The sequence below is a fragment of the Bubalus kerabau genome, chromosome 2, assembly GCF_029407905.1.
Source record: "Bubalus kerabau isolate K-KA32 ecotype Philippines breed swamp buffalo chromosome 2, PCC_UOA_SB_1v2, whole genome shotgun sequence".
In the NCBI taxonomy this organism is placed as follows: Eukaryota; Metazoa; Chordata; class Mammalia; order Artiodactyla; family Bovidae; genus Bubalus; species Bubalus kerabau.
The window spans coordinates 104,506,224-104,523,588 of record NC_073625.1 but is presented as its reverse complement, the minus strand read 5'-3'; the positions used below and the strand labels follow the sequence as shown (position 1 = coordinate 104,523,588).

Below are 17,365 nucleotides of genomic sequence, written 5' to 3'. Positions count from 1 at the left end.
CTCCAGGGTGCAGGTTGGGGTCAGTGAAGGACCCGACTGTAGGTGGTCAAACACAGAAGCAGAATATTACAGACAGGAGTCCAGAATAATTCGGGTGAGACATGGCAGCTTGGTTGAGGTTGTAAGTGGGATAGGTTGTGAAAAGTAACCAAATTCTGATGAAGTCAACCACTAGGATTTGCTGATGGACAGGATATGGAGTGAAGGAGAAGATGTGAAAGAAGAGGCAGAGTTTTGGCCTGAGCAGTTAGAAGAATGGAGTTGTTATTGATGAGGCGGGAATGTTTAGGAGGAGTTTGGTTTTTTGTATTTTAAGTTTGAGAAGCCTATGTGAGTTCCTCATGGAGATGTTGAGTGAGCTATTGGATATGTGATGTGGGTTTGGGGAAAAATTTGGACAGATATAAAAATATTTATTATATATCATTCAACAGTCCTACTAATAATATTTCTGACTTCTGACCACACCTGACATTTAGCAAATGTCTTTTCATGTTGGAGCTATGTATGTCTCTTTGTATAGATACAGTTGATCCTTGAACTGCACCAGTTTGAACTGTGCTGGTTCACTTATATGTGAAGCTTTTTCAATATGTATGTACTACAGTACTACAGTCAGTGGCTGGTTGAATCTATGGATGCAGGACCTTGAATATGGAGGGCCAGTGGTAGTTATACATGAATTTTCCCTGCACAGAGTGTTGATGCCCCTGGAACCCTGTCTAGTTCAAGTGTCAACTGTAATATATAATACACATATACATATATATAATCTCTTAACACTATTTTATATACATTACCATACATTTTTATAATGCTTATGTTTATCAGTTTAAATACCTGAATAATATTCTGTTGAGTTTCCTCCTTGGTCTTTTGAGTAGCTTAAGAGTCAGTAGGTATCATCATCAGTCAATAGGTATAAAGTCTATTGTAAAAGAGATTTTATAAATTGAAAGCCCTATGAAAAGATTTATTCTTACTGTTGTAGCAGTGTATTTATTAATTAATAATATTCCATGATGTATTTAACCATTCTTCTATCAAGAAATTTAAAAAAGTTTATAATTATATATTTCATGAATGCATGATTTTAGTATATGAATAAAAGTCTGAAATTCCTAGAGTATTTAAAACAATGATGTAGATATACACACCTAGGTGATTTGCCGTCTGATAAGCCAATGATATTATTTTGTTCATTTTTCTCTAGGCGAGACTTCAGCAGTACATGATCACAACAGATGAGCAGCTTATATCACTCACACATGCCATTAAGAACTGTCCTGTGATAAGTAACAAAGAAAGTCAGGCCTTAGAAAGGGGAGCCACAAGTCAAAGAAATATGGATAATCCAGGTGAGAAGAATAATCTTACTATTCCAGATGGGCATTAAAATACTTTCAGAGAAAACAAAACTGTAAATCTATATGTAACTATTGTCTGTTCATGGATAGATAGCGTTATCACCATTACATTTGCCATAATTATTCCAGCTAATATTTATTGGATACTTGCTCTATCCCAGGTTCTTTTCCAGTGTTTTACATGTATTATCTCATTTAATTATCATACTATAGCTCTCATTTAATTTTCAAAAGAATTCTTCACTCAGTCTTATGAGATAGGTGTCATTGTTATCCCCATTTTTTAGATGAGAAAACTAAGGCTAGGAGAGAGGGTTGGTAACTTAATAAAGTCACACAAATAGAAAGTAACACAACTAGCTTCCTAGACATGTGGGAATTTAGTGCCAGCACCTTTAATTAGGGTGCCCCCGGTTTGGGAGGGGAAGAGATGGTCTTGAGAAGAAAAAAATACTGAATTTCAGAAATGCATGACCTTGGTTCATTCATGGTGATGCTTTCACAGCCTTTCTTCACCTCGTGTGCCACCATCATACGTCGTAGGCCGAATAGGACACTGAGCATTTTTTGTTTTTTACTTTGACGCATGTCTCTGTTTAGAAAGAGTTTTATGTATTTAGGAGTGTTTTCTTAGAAGTGGCTGACTCTAAAATTTAACTTGCATGAGGTCAACTCAGTGGCGAGGGCAGACCTTCAAGGGCAGTGCTTTTCTCCAAAATAGCCGCTTCCTCCCAGTGCTGGCGGCACCGGAGCCTGGCCCGTGAGTGACTGCTCAGTGAGGGTATGGACTAGAAAGTGAGGGCTCCAGAGGCCACGTGATTTTGCCCTCTGTGGAAATGCACCTAAGTCTAAATGCCTGAAGTGTGCTCATAACTCCTTTGAGTACTAATAGCCTCTCATCTTCAGAGGACCCAGCCGTAAATGCTAGTGTCTCCATGCCATTGATGTTCAGAGGAGAAGATGCGGTTGAGTTCCCACAGGAAGATTTGCCTGGCAAACTGTCTCAGGTGCCAAACCCTCCAGAAAGTGGGAGCCTGGCCAGCAGTCTTCCAGGACACATGTTTGAGCCAGCAGTGTTGTTAACACCACCCAGGCAGAAGAGCAACTCAGAATTCTCTCCTTTGCAGGACGGTAAGCAGGCTTCTTCTAAAGTTATATGGCAGTTGTTTTTCTTTGCTTCATATATGTCATACAATATGTTCATTGTTCCCTCATAAACAGAATTTGAAAAGGCAGTGATGACCATATATAACCTTTTAGCTGAAGGAGAGTTTTTCAGAGTGGTTTATAGCATGTGCATTATACCTATGGTGAAATGTGACAGTGAATTTCATTATGTATCTGTTCCATCAGGCGTTGTAAATGTCAGTTAAACTCAGATCAAAGGACCAAGTCCTCAGCAATGAAATGCAGAGTAAGGGGGTATCCCATTTGTCTGGATGGTCCAGGGGTATTGTTGTTCAGTCGCTCAGTCGCATCTGACTCTTTGTGACCCCATGGACTGCAGCATGCCAGGCTTCCCTGTCCTTCACCATCTCCCAGAGCTTGCTCAAACTCATGTCCATTGAGTCAGTGATGCCATCTAATCATCTCGTCCTCTGTTGTCCCCTTTTCCTGCCTTCAGTTTCCTAGCATCAGGGCCTTTTCTAATGAGTTGGCTCTTTGCATCAGGTGGCCAAAGTATTTTAGTTTGAGCATCATTCCTTCCAATGAATATTCAGGATTGATTTTGTTTAGAACTGACTTCCTTTAGGACTGACTGATTTCCTTGCTCTCCAGGGAACTCTCAAGAGTCTTCTCCTGCACCTCAGTTTGAAAGCCTCAATTCTTCAGTGCTTAGTCTTCTTTATGGTCCAGCTCTCACATTCGTACATGACTACTGGAAAAACCATAGCTTTGACTATGGACCTTTGTTGGCCAAGTGATGTCTCTGCTTTTTAATATGCTATCTAGGTTTGTCATAGCTTTTCTTCCAAGGAGAAAGTGTCTTTTAATTTCATGGCTGCGGTCACTATTTGCAGTGATTTTGGAGCCCAAGCAAATAAAGCTTTTACCTGACTCTAAATGTTAAGTTCTTCATGTCATGATACTGGTTTCTTCTCTTACTATTCTTTCTGTTTAAATAATCTCACTTGTTCTTGTGGCTTCCAATACCTTCTATATGCCAGTGACCTCCAGTTTTAGATCTTTGCCTAGATGATCTCTTGAGTATCTGAACTATGTTTCATCTGCTTGGATGGATATATAGGCACCTTAAGCTTAGCATGTTCAAAATAATTCTTGATAATCCTCCTTCCCCTAAATCTGTTCTCCTGATGGGCTCCATCTCACCAAACAGCATCACATTTTCCCTGCATTTTCCCTCACTTCTTGCTTTCAGTGCATCACTTGCAGTTCGGTTGCCAAGACATTTCTCGGATGTGTCTACTTCTCTCCTTCTTCATAGCCAACATACCTTAGTCAAAGCTACCATCATCTTTCTTCTTGACTAATATGGTTGCTTGCTGGTCTCCCTACTTCTCTTCCTGGACCTTCTAATTTCTGTAGCATTTAGTAAATGTAAATTATGTAAATTGAGTTGTGGACAAACCTTCTCCAGATTTCATTGCTCTTGGATTAAATTATAAAATTTCTAACATGGCTTAAAAAGCTCTGTGAGAAATGGCCCCTGCATGCTTCTCTAGTCTTATATACTGTATTCCCCGATGCTCCCTTGTTGGTATGCTATAGCCAGACTGGCCTCCTTTCTTTCCTCTTTCCTATTTTGGGGCCTTCACATATGTTGTTATCTCTGATTGTAATGTTCTTTGTTCCATTCTCTGCCACATATGTAATCATTTAAGTGTCACTTCTTGGGACTTCCCTGGGGTCCAGTGGTTACGACTCTGTGCTCCTAATGCAGGGGCTGCAGGTTCGATCCCTGATTGGGGTACTAAGATCCGCATGTAGAGTAGCCAAAAAAACCTCCCAAAACACAAAGCAAAAAAGTAAATAAAAACTTTACTTCTTCAGAGATACTTCCCCATCCATCTTTAGTTTACATTATGTGTCTATACTCCCCCCAGGATTCCAGATATGAGTTAATATATGTCTTAAAATGTGAACTAGGTAGATGGTTTTTCACAAGGTTGCTGATAAAGCTACAAGGATTATAAAAGACTCTGTACTTGATTATTAGGAGTAGTATTGCTGGTATATTCCCTGTTAAAATAATTGAGGCATTCAGAAACCAAATCCTTCCTTTGAAATGCTTCTCAAATGCTAACTACTACGTGTGTGTGGGGAGGGGGGCTCATGAGATGACCAAAGAGCCAACTGTGGTTCAGCAGTACATGTTTATTACGCTCTAACCGTATCTACAGTATTGAGGAGGACTGTCCAAACCCGTCCTGCTCCGCGAATTCCTCCGACCGTGGAAATAATCGAAAAGGAACAAAATTGGGAAAAGAAGACCTTACCTGTTGGCGCAGACATTCAGAACTCAAGTGACGAGAGTCACCTCTTCACTCAGAGGTGGAGGGCCTCTCACATGGGAGAAGACTCGCAGAGCAAAACCCAGGCTCCTTTTGTTAGCCTCTCACACCCTCTCTGCAGTTCCCGGTCAAGCATGCAGCAATCGAGAAACCCCACACTCTCAGAAGAACCCCTGGTGCTGGGAGACGGGCAGCAGCTTAGAACAAATGAGACGTTAATACAGAGAAAGGACATCATGGCACGAATTGCGGAGTTGACCCTGCAGAATTCAGCTATCAGGGCACATCTGAATAATATTATTGGTCCAGGGGGAGAGCAAGGGGACGGACTTCGGGAGTTTGACAGACAGGAGACAAGTCATGCCAGCGACACGATGACTGTGAGTACCAATTAAGGATTGACTCCAGATGTATGGGAATTTAAGTTTATTACTGGAGCATCTAGAAATGACCCTGTATATCTTTGAGGCTGGTGCTAGAGGGCTTATGCTTTGTCATGTCCTCATCACAGAATAAGTAGAGGTTATTTATCAGTTTATGTCACACACACGTTAGAAGAGGACATAAAATTTAAATGGGGAAATGAATGAGGAAAATAGGACAAAAGTAAAATGGGTAGAAAAGCTAAAATTAAGCTAGGAATGAAATTTTTAATATAGAATGTAGAATAAATATGTTTTGAACGTTTGCCACACAACTGCATTTTAATTGAAATCATTTTTACTCTCAAAGGGGCTCATAAAAGAGAGTTGCATGTAGTTGGCCCTCAACTCATGAGTAGTTAATTTTTTAGGACACAATGCATTCTCCTATGGAAATGATGTTTTAAAGAATTATTGAAGCCAGACTTTTATGTATATGAATTATCTGGGGATCTTGCTAACATGCAGTCTCTGATTGAGTGGGTCTGAGGTAGAACCTGTGCGTTCCTAATAAATTTCAAATGATATTGGTCTGAGGATTACGTTTTGAGGAGCAAAAGTCTACACACTGAACACATTTGAGTCAGTTCTAATGAGATGGATGAGCCTAAAACCTATTGTACAGAGTGAAGTGAGTCAGAAAGAGAAAGATGAATATCATATTCTAACACATATATACAGAATCTAGAAAAATGGTTCTGAAGAATTTATTTATAGGGCACAGTGGAGAAACAGACATAGAGAATAGACTTATGGACATGGGGAGAGGGGAGGAGAGGGTGAGATGTATGGAAAGAGTAACATGGAAACTTACATTACCATATGTAAAATAGATAGCCACCAGGAATCTGCTGTATGGCTCAGGAAACTCAAACAGGGGCTCTGTATCAACCTAGAGGGGTGGGGTGGGGAGGGAGATGGGAGCGAGTTTCAAAAGGGAGGGGATATATGTATACCTATGGCTGATTCATGTTGAGGCTTGACAGAAAACAGCAAAAGTCTGTAAAGCAATTATCCTTCAATAAAAAGTAAGTTAATTTTTGTAAAAAAGGCAAAAAAAAAAAAGTCTACATACTGTTGTGCTGGAATTTTGTTAAGTTAAGTACACTGTGGGCTGACCTGGCAGTGTAAACCTTCATTGCCTTGCTTATGGGGAGAAAAGGGACTCTAAGTTCCAATTGTGAAACATGCCTTCATGCTGATCCCAGTGATGGGAGAGACTTCTTTTTACCTTGCCACGAAGCCAGGGTGGCACCTCTGAGTGTTCCGATGGGGACGAGGCCATGGAAAGGAGCTGGCCAGCTTCGTGGATTAAGGGATCCATAGTGATGGTTTCCATAAGGGTTTTAGCAGCAGTGGATTGAGGATTCCTATGAAGAAGGTTGGGAGAGAGTGGGGGTGAGGGCCATCTCTGTCAGCTCTGGCTCAGGAGGAATGTGAGTATCGAGTCACAGAAACAGCCGTCAGAAGCCAAGAAGGAGATCAGGAGTGGGCTGCGGTCATCGATACACACTGTCTCAGTTCTAGTCAATGGAAACATTTCTGTTTTTGCAGAGTTTTGAAGATTATTTGAAGCAGGCAACTCTTGGTTTTAAAAAGACAACAGAATTAAAAATTGATCTTACCTCCTTTTCCCACTGGGATAACAATCAGGCAAGAGAGGAGAATGTAGTTTTATTGTGCTCACTACTCTTTGATATAATCAGAATTACTGAGTGATTTTTAATTCATACTATCTTACTGTCTCTTTTTTAACTAATGAGTGTAAACTGCAAATTAGTGACTCCTATTAGGAATTGTTTTTCCCTCAAAGGGACATACTTAACGAAATGAAATACTTAAGAGTGACATATACATTTCTTTTCACATCAAACTTTCGTGATATTTCTTGAGTGGCTTCTTCTTACTCTTACCTCCCGTACTCTTTTACAGTCACCAACCTTCTGAAATCAGGTATCTAAGGCCAAAAACAGCCTGGGAGGGCTGACGTGTGGTCAGAAGGAGTGATTTGATTCCTAGAAATCTTTGCCAAATAGCTCACGGTGCATGAAGATTATAATTATAGAATCATCTGTTTCAACTACAACAGAACCTCTTGTGTATATTGTGATTCAAACTCCAGACCTGTCTTTAAATAGGGATTACTTAGAAGCTAATCACTGGGAGTAGTATCTTGCTTACGTGGTCTTTGTGCAGCTCAGCAAACACTAAGAAATGCAGGAAAGCTTTGCTTTGTCCCACAGTCACTCTACATGGACAGAGGGACTAGAAGGCTTATGTGGTACTGATATTAGAAGGATAAGTATCCCTCCACTTTAGCCTTTATTTTTAAATTAAGAGATCTGTAAATTCTGTTACTGTTTGCCTATTATTCAAGTTTGCATGTAGCAAGGACTGCTGCTGCTGCTGCTGCTGCTAAGTTGCTTCAGTCGTGTCCGACTCTGTGCGACCCCATAGACGGCAGCCCACCAGGCTCCTTCCCCCATGGGATTTTCCAGGCAAGAGTACTGGAGTGGGTCGCCATTGCCTTCTCCGAGCAAGGACTATGAAGACTAATTTGCTGGCTCTTAGAGGAAAAGTTTATTTTTACAAAAAGTGAGAATTGTTTGGATTATTTTTAACATGGAGTCTGTGTCTTTTTTTGTTTTTTAAGACTTTTCCAGCAGTGCAACCTCTGACACCAAGTAGCATGGAGGAACGGATTGCAGAATTGAATCGACAGAGTATGGAGGCTCGTGGAAAACTCTTGCAGTTAATAGAGCAGCAGAAGCTTATTGGCTTGAATCCTTCCTCTCCACCAGTATCACCTGTGCAGTCACCTCTCAGAGCATGGGCTGGTTAGTCACAGATTCATAATTTAAAAGCTTAGATGCATGGAAACTTTCACTTTCTTGTCTATGAGTGTATGTTTAGCTAAAAGAAGTCTCAAGCCCGTGTATTTTAGTGGCTTCAATTGTGTATAGAAAGAAACAGAACTCAGTGACAGAAATGGGACCAGAAGGCCAGTCTCCACTCTAGCTTCTGGAAAGCTATCCATGGTGCCTGCAGTCCATCTTTGGTGTCTGAGTTCCTAAGTTGCCCTCCATGTAAATGGGATCAATTACAGTACATGATTCATTTATGGCATATGCTGCAGCTAATTATAAACATGAGCATCAAAAAGATCATTTAGAATTTCATGAACAACAAATTACAAGTTATTATTCTATGAAAGCCTTTAAAACATTTTCATTTGTAAGTTAAACTTTGTATTCATTGTTACATTTAGGAGATGTGGAATGCTAGAGGGAATTCTAAACAATAGAAATATAACTGAAAAATTAGTTGTCATAGTGATCACATTCTAAAAGGTACTGATGAAACAAAGTAGACCTCAAGTTGCTCTTTAGCCAAAAATTGAATTATTAAGACCCTTAAGGGGTAGAGCTGCATAAAGATTCCAGAGAGACTAATTGGGCCTGGTATACAGAGAAGGTTCTAATTGTCAGGAAAAGACAAAGCTCTGTATCAGTAAGTGTTGTGCTCCCTGAGGTGTTCAGGCAATGCTGTTTTAAAGATTCCTACGTCCTGTGGCTGGTTGACGGAGAGGGCAGTGGCACCCCACTCCAGTACCCTTGCCTGGAAAATCCCATGGACGGAGGAGCCTGGTAGGCTGCAGTCCATGGGGTCGCTAAGAGTCAGATACTACTGAGTGACTTCACTTTCACTTTTCACTTTCATGCATTGGAAAAGGAAATGGCAACTCACTCCAGTGTTCTTGCCTGGAGAATCCCAGGGACGGGGGAGCCTGGTGGGCTGCCGTCTATGGGGTCGTACAGAGTCGGCCACGACTGAAGTGACTTAGCGGCAGCAGCAGCAGTGGCTGGTTGAAGTAGGTTGCCTTTAAAGGATCTACCAATAAGACTTTTACTTCAGAGTTATTTCCTTTTTGACACTTAACAGACCCAGAAAACAGAGTGATTTGGAAAGTACTAGAAAGTGGTGGATAGTGCATTTCCTTAAGGCCCTTCCTCTTTGTTTATTCTGGGCTCCTTTCACTTTACAGCCTTGTCTACTGTTCTTCACAGTCAGAAAGTCTAGAGGCAACTTCTGACTAGAATAAATAAATGAAATCGCTCAATGTCTATGAATACCAACTATGTGCCACTGTGTTCTGGGCACTGGGGATACTGCATCGAACAGGACAAGTTCCTGCCCGGCTTGACTACACCAGGGTTCCAGTTGGGGAGCAAACAATACAAGTAAACAAATAAATATATGAGACACTGTCAGTTAATGCCAAGTACAGTGAAGAAAAATAAAGCAGATCACTCTTAAGAATAATCTTGTGATAAAATGAGACATCTATTTCAGTAGTTCTTTGAGGGTAATACTTTCCTTTTTGTTGGCTCATTTAGTTTTTGACACCGCTCAGAGCAGACAAAGCTGATACAACTCTTTGATAAATAAGTAAATCGAGACACAAAGAGGTTGAGTGATTTGTCTGAAGTTCTAAAGCAAATTGGTAGATTTGCAGCCTTGTTCTTTCCATTCCAGTGCTTGTTTGTCTAAGGTATTCTTAAGTGAAATTCTTGGTTTCACAGGAACCTCTGTGGACTATAATGATAAAGATAAAAATAAATCATTTGCCATGCAGAACCTCTTTTGTTTTCTAGGGTAATCAAGGAAAATGTTATAAAATTGAAAGAGTGTCATTACCTCTTAAATCCCAGAAAGCACTAGTTTTAAGCAGTGATTCACAGGAGCATTGGCTGAGCCTTTCATGAGTAGATACTTAGTAAATATTTGTTGACTGATTATCTACTTCTGAAATATTGAAAATGTACATAATTATAGTTGCCATTGGCCATATGAACTCTTCAGCCAACTTTCCCCTCCAAATTTAATGTCTTCAGTAATGGCAGTAATGTAATAGATTTAGAAGATGTAGTTTTACTGCATAACTCCAGAAATTTTCTTTTTCCTTTTTTTTTGGAAAGCTTTAGATAAGCAACTCTAACCAGGATCTCTTGTTCTTTAGGATAGGTCTTAATTTCTGTTTTTCACTTGAGGATCTGACATGATACCACTTGTCTGAAGATTTTGTCTCTCTAAGAGCTGGCATGCTCCTGAATTGATACTAGTAACTACAATTTTTTGTCTCACAGTTTGTTTTTAAAAAAAACCTTGAAGTGTATTTGTGGGCCATTATAATAAAAATATAGACAGAACCCTCAAATTTATAATGTAAAATTTGCAGTAAGACAGAAATCAAGTTTAATTTTCATTGTAATGAAAGGTAATGTAACTAATGTTTATTTTTATATTATAGAGGGAGGAAAGAGGACAATTGAGGTGTCTATTCCTGGAGCAGAAGCCCCAGAAAGCTCAAAATGCAGTACTGACTCTCCTACTAGTGGGCTAAATTCAAGAAGGTAGGGTTAAAATCAAAAGCATGGTTTGTGTTTTATGCTTTTTATGAAAATAATATAATCTGACTTAGATTCAGATAGATTTACTCATGTAGAAAAATCAAGTGATTGGGGAGGAGAATTTGGAGGTCAGGGAAAAGGAGTGAGGAAAAATCCTTCATTAAATAGAAAAGCATTGGGTTGGTTATTGAAAACAAAAATGGGATAATGGCACATATGTGGAGCACTTTATGGGTTACAAAATCTGGAGGTAATATGTGACGGTGTGGATAAATTGAGCAGTAGTATTTTGTTCTTTACAGTAAGTGAAACCAAAGCTCATACAGCTAATTGGGTGGTTTGCTTAGATGGGACATGTGGTTGGTAAATGGGGATGTGCCTGGCTCTCTGTGTCCACTCTACATGCTACCACTATACTGCTCCAAGTCTCATTACTCTTCCATGACTTCGGCCTTGTCCCCCACCCCTCCACATCTGTACCAACTCTTTTAATGTTAAAAACTTATCTGTATGGTAGTGTAATGGTCTTTATACATTCCATTCAGTCTTTCTGTAAACCTAAAAATACTCCAAAAAGGAAAATCTACTAATTAAAATAAGGCTTAGGTTGGTGAAAATGTGTTACAAATAATTTACCTCATTTGGATTTAAGTCAGCCATTCCATTTCAAGCTCTTGGCAATATTGAGAATTGTGTCTTATATCATTTTTAAAGGTTAATAATGATAGATTACTCTCTCACTTTTTCTTTTTTTTTTTCTCTTAAATAGATCTTCAGGGGCTGCTAGTAATTCTTGTTCTCCTTTAAATGCCACCTCAGGAAGTGGGCGCTTGACACCTCTTAATCCAAGAGCAAAGGTATATGATAAAGTGTAATTGTGAAATGTGTGTAGAGGTTAGGAGGGCAAGGTGTGTAGAGTGGAAGGTGGTTGATTTGGCAATGGTCGTGCTTAATTATTATTCCTGTTATCTTAAAGATAATATAAAATGCTCAGAAGAAAAGAAATACTAATTCGCCTTCATTAGAAAAAGCAAGCATGCACTTCTTTTGTTTTCTAGGGTAACTAAGGAATAGAATACAGTTCAATGATTTCAACAAAGATGGACATTATTGTTTCCTGCAGAGCATTCTAAATAGTGTGGCAAGACACACAGGGGTGTCTTGGGTGGGTTGTGGGTTTATGAGGTGCTGGTGTCCTCAGTCCTTGCTGAGGCTTTGTAGGCCTCAGGATAGCTGGAGCCCTGGCACAGGTCACTCTCCTTGTCACTCTGCCCCAGTGTGCCACAGAGAGGTTTCATGCCACATTTAGAGAGTTCCAGCACAAACGGTTAATAAATGTCTTACATATTTTTATGTATTCTGATTTGTTACAGGAATATATAGAAACTAAACTTTTCTTACAATGTATCCTGATTTTTTGCAAAAGGAATGTTTCTGTGCTGGTAATACAGCAAAATATATTAATAACTTTCCTTTGTTTGGTCATAGCAAATTGTGAGGATAACTTTAAAATCATAAACATTACATTTGCAAATGTGAGCTAACAACTGTTTGATGGGGGACAATCATCTTTGCTCTTCTTATTACTGGCTTCAGGAATTAGACCAAATAGTGAGTGCTTCAGTAAGTGTTGAGTATTTATAGTCCAAATTAATCGATAGGCTCAGATAGCCTGGTTGCCTAGCTCTGGAAGATTTGTCTGTTCTTTGCTGTTTCTTACATCCTAAAAAGAGCTTTAATGTAAACTATTTTATATAATCTGCCCTTAATTTCTGGAATTTAGTAACATTTAATTTACCAAGATCAAATAACTTTTTGTTATTTTAAAAAGTTGTATGTATGACTTGCATAAAATACTGGATTGATCCTTTTTTAAAAAACAGGCCTCCCAAACCAATAAGGAGATCTGTTGACCAGGGAATATTTGGGAGTGTCTCTGTTACAGGATAAAAATTGACAGTATTGATAATTTTTAGTACCATTCAGCGGTATAGGATAACTTTGGTTCTTTGTACTTGGTATGAGTAATTATAAATCTTGAGTGGTCTTGTGCTCCTGATTACTTTCTAAAGCCTTTTTGCATCTTTGTTCAACAGATTGAGAAACAAAATGAAGAAGGCTGGTTTGCTCTTTCTACCCACGTGTCATAAGTGAGGTCGAGTTGTAGAGTTTGTTTTCAGTAATACGTTCTTGAACTTCTACTCCCCCTTCCCTGCTCCTGCTTTCAAGTTTCTGTGTTTTTCTTTCAGATAAAACTTAACAAAGATCTTGTGAATTAGCACTAACGGAACCAAGAAATAAAGCAATTACTTTAATTTCTGCCTTTTCAAATAGATTTCCGACAAATAGCCTTGTAAATAAAATTTGACTAGAGGAAAATTAAAATTGTGTATTCTAATAAATTCAAGGGTTTTTTCAGTATTATATTTTTATCATCTTTATTCAGAATTTTTTGGTCTAGTATATGTTAAATGTTGTTTATTTTTTTTAGAAGAACTAAGTTGGTTTTCATGTAACTTACAATAAAAAGCCTCTGTGTGACTAAATTCTGGCTTTCAGAAAAATTTAACACCCCCTTTTTGGGGAAGTTGCTGTGTCTATCACTTTTTCTATCAAGTAAATGTATGGTTTTCAAAGGTAAGCATGGGAGTATTTGTTTATATTTGCTTAAGCAGGTAAGAGTGGTTTATGTATTATAAAGTTCTTCAGTTCAGTTCAGTTCACTCAGTTGTGCCTGACTCAACCCCATGGACTGTACCACACCAGGCTTCCCTGTCCATCACCAACTCGTGCAGAGCTTGCTCAAACTCATGTCCATCAAGTCAGTAATGCTGTCTCATCCTCTGTTGTCCCTTTCTCCTCCTGCCCTCAATCTTTCCCAGCATTGTGGTCTTTTCCAAAGAGTCAGCTCTTCACATCAGGTGGCCAAAGTACTGGAGCTTCAGCTTCAGCATCAGTCCTTCCAATGAACATTTTAGGATTGACTGGTTTGATCTCCTTGTAGTACAAGGGACCCTCAAGAGTCTTCTCTTCACTATAAAGTTCTTACATAGTCTTCAAATGTGAAAATGTCACATTAGTTATGGTAATGTATATTAAATAAATAACAATTGAGCTTGAATATCTCAGTACAGAAACATTGATTTACGGCTTATTTAATGTTTGGGACAGAATTGAGTACAAAACATTGCTAGCACATTTCCCCAGCCTATAATCTACTATACCTTCAGGGTAAATTTTTCTTAAGGTACCTGTTTGGGCTCACATATTGGTTGCTATTTTAAACTTGGGTTTTGGCATGGTCTCTGCTCCTTGGCTCTATGATAGGAATTCTCAGCCTAAGTGAGGTGCGACTGGGAAGGGGAAACACATTGAAACTACTTGGGGGAACTTTCTCAGACAGCACAGGTATCACTGATTACATTTATGTGAAGTCATCTGTGTGTGTTTGCATTATTGCAGATTCTTCCATCTGTATTGCACTTTTTAAAACTTGGTATTTAATAAATACTTTCCCTGTCTGGCATATCAAACCATTTTGGTGTTATTCCTTGTATTATTGAAATGGCAGGTTATCTGCTTGGTTTGTGAATGCATCATTTTGACATACTTTGGGTTGAACTTTTTGGCCAACTCAATATTTTCTTTCATATTCTCCAACTTGTTGAGTCTTTATTTTTTTCCTCTATATTCCTTTCAACCTCTAAGATGCCTTTGCATGACATTTTTAAAAGCTACTTAGGGTGATTTCATGTGCAGTCAGAATTGAGAAACAATGCAAAGAACTTTTACCGGTAACTCACTGGGAACCTGAAACTGGCATGTAAGTCTTCATCCTGTTAATGTTTGTTTTTGCTGGTAAAATACACAAGTGGATTGAAAAAGCTCCAGAAATAATAGATGCAGAGTAAGGAGGCTTTCTTTCTTAGGCCTTCTGAAGTAATGCTTCTCAACTTCAGATGCCATTAGAGTCATCTGAGGACCTTCTAAAGTTCCCAATTCCCAGTCCTCACTCTAGACCAATTGAGTTAGAATCTCTGGGGGGTTGGGGAAAATCCTCCTGAGATGATTCCAGTGAATAGCCAAGTTTGGGAAACATCATTATAAAGATATTTATTACCTCCAAATCATAAATTAGTGCATATTTGGTTTTAATTAACAGTTAAACTGCCTTTATTACCTCCTGTTTATCAACTTTCAGAACCAACAGCATCAGTGGGTCTTGAAACATGAACCCCAGCCATCAGCATCAGCATCACCTGGTGTACTTACTAGAAATGAAAATTTGGGGGCCCTACCCCAGACCTAAAAAAAAAAAAGAAACTCTGATGTCTTTTTAAATAAGCCTTTCATGTGGCTTGGTTCATGGTCAAACTTGGGAACCATGGATCTATATCATTGCAGACCAGTGAATTCTGCGGAGTTTGACTGTGACGTACTACTTGTATTTACTTTTAACAGTCCAAACTCAGATTACTTGTGTTTTTTGGGTTTAGATGCAAGTTTTTTGCTAACGTGTCTTCTCCAATATGCCCCAGAAAGCCAGTGATCACTTGCTATATTTTAATAAAGTTTGCAGTTCTCCAGATTACAGCTTGGGAGGAAAACTATATGTGGATAGCTAAATCCACGGTTGTGATATAATCATTCCTATGCTGCTGCTGCTAAGTGGCTTTAGTTGTGTCCGACTCTGTGCGACCCCATAGACTGCAGCCCACCAGGCTCCCCTGTCCCTGGGATTCTCCAGGCAAGAACACTGGAGTGGGTTGCCATTTCCTTCTCAAATGCATGAAAGTGAAGGTGAAGTCGCTTAGCAAAACCATTTGGATTAGCAGAATTTAATAATAATTTACTGTTTGCTAAGCACTAGGCACTGTTTTGGAGAAGGCAATGGCACCCCACTCCAGTACTCTTGCCTGGAAAATCCCATGGATGGAGGAGTCTGGTAGGCTGTAGTCCATGGGGTCGCTAGGAGTCGGACATGACTGAGCAACTTCACTTTCACTTTCATGCATTGGAGAAGGAAATGGCAACCCACTCCAGTGTTCTTGCCTGGAGAATCCCCGGGACGGGGGAGCCTGGTGGGCTGCCATCTATGGGGTCGCACAGAGTCGGACACGACTGAAGCAACTTAGCAGCAGCAGCAACAGGCACTGTTTTAGCCACATGATTTCATGACACCGTAAGAACTGGACATGACTAAGTGACTGAGCAACAACATCACTATTAATATTATCCTTAGTTTGCAGATGAGGAAATGTGGCTCAAGGAGGTAAGCCCTCTCTCAAGGTCACATAACTTGGGAGTGGTGGCACTCGATGGGAACCTAGGCAGTCTTTTTTCAAAACCTACGCTGTGCTGCCCTTTTACAGTGTGTATGGTATGGAAGCACCATAATGATAAGAGCTGTTCTCTATTGATCCATTCCTGTGGCTGGTGCCTTGCTAAGCTGCAGTAGCCCCTTACCACATTTAGCTCTCACAGTTAACCTATGAATTGAGTATATTTAAATACCATCCCACTCTTCTTTATAGATGAGGAAATTGAGCTCTAGAGGTGGAATAAGTTACCCAATGTTAGAATACTTATAAGAAGTAAAGCCCAGGACTTGAAGCTCTTTTTAAAAACAATTATTTGACTTCTACTAACTTAAGAAATAACTAATATAGCATGGTGGCTAAGGGTGCAAGTGTTGGCATCAGAAAACTTGTATTCATGTGCTAACTCTGTTACTTGGGCTGTGTCCTTTGGTCAAGTTAATTTCTCCCATAGAGGTATTACCTTTCTTACAGGGTTGTGAGGATTACGTGAGATAAATGGATGTAAATATGCTAAGAACAGGACCTGATTCACAAGCATTCCATAATGACTGCCAGTTCAGGGATGTTTAATGCACTAGTCCCTCTGTATTTCTAGATTTTTAAAGACATTCTATAGTGCATTTATATTTTTCTCAATATTTGGATCCAGTGTTTTAAATTTAAATATGTTTTAAGGCAGAAATAAAACATGTTGAGCGTATTATTTGAAAATAACTACATGCTGTTTAAAAATAAGTTTGTTATTTAGTCACTAAGTTGTGTCCGACTCTCTGCGACCCCATGGACTGTAGCCTGCCAGGCTTCTCTGTCTGTGGGATTTCCCAGGCAAGAATACTAGAATGGGTTGCCATTTCCTTCTCCAGGTGGTCTTCTTGACCCAGGGATCAAACCCAGGTCTCCTGCCTTAGCAGGCAGATTCTTTACTACTAGCACCATTGGGAAGCCCAATATTACCAATAAATGCATAATACACAGTTTTTGGAAAATCATTGTGTAACATGAAGGAAACCAATAGAATATTATATAGCTATTTTTCTTATTAACATGAGAAATAATTTATATACAATAAAATACATCCATACATATGTTTAAAGACAACAATTCATTGACTTTGGCAGTTGTGTATACACACAGCACTATCAGCACAATTAAGACCATTTCCTGCATCTCCAGAAGAGTCTTCTGTCTCTCTGCAGTGCATCTCTCCCTTTGCTCCAGCTTTAGGCAACCACTGATCTGCTTTTGATCATCATAGATCTCTTTGCATTTTATATAAATGAAATCACACACACTGTAACTTTTTGTACCTGGCTTCTTTCACTCATCCTAATTAAGATTCATCCATGTTGTGTGTGTCAGTTTCTTCCTTTT

The 17,365-nt window shown here is 39.3% G+C and overlaps 1 protein-coding gene across 5 annotated transcripts in view; it reads left to right on the top strand.

The window, feature by feature from the left end:
- Nucleotides 1-13,219, top strand: part of SPICE1 (spindle and centriole associated protein 1) — a 61,618-nt gene extending 48,399 nt beyond the window's left edge. For all 5 annotated transcript variants that reach the window (XM_055568195.1, XM_055568194.1, XM_055568192.1 and 2 more), the window contains 7 exons: nucleotides 1,214-1,358; nucleotides 2,274-2,498; nucleotides 4,730-5,220; nucleotides 7,916-8,099; nucleotides 10,574-10,676; nucleotides 11,443-11,530; nucleotides 12,770-13,219. In XM_055568195.1, coding sequence (XP_055424170.1) covers nucleotides 1,214-1,358; nucleotides 2,274-2,498; nucleotides 4,730-5,220; nucleotides 7,916-8,099; nucleotides 10,574-10,676; nucleotides 11,443-11,530; nucleotides 12,770-12,823 — 1,290 coding nt within the window. In that variant the 3' untranslated portion in view covers nucleotides 12,824-13,219. The remainder of the gene's footprint in view (nucleotides 1-1,213; nucleotides 1,359-2,273; nucleotides 2,499-4,729; nucleotides 5,221-7,915; nucleotides 8,100-10,573; nucleotides 10,677-11,442; nucleotides 11,531-12,769) is intronic.
- The last annotated feature ends 4,146 nt before the right edge of the window (nucleotides 13,220-17,365 follow it).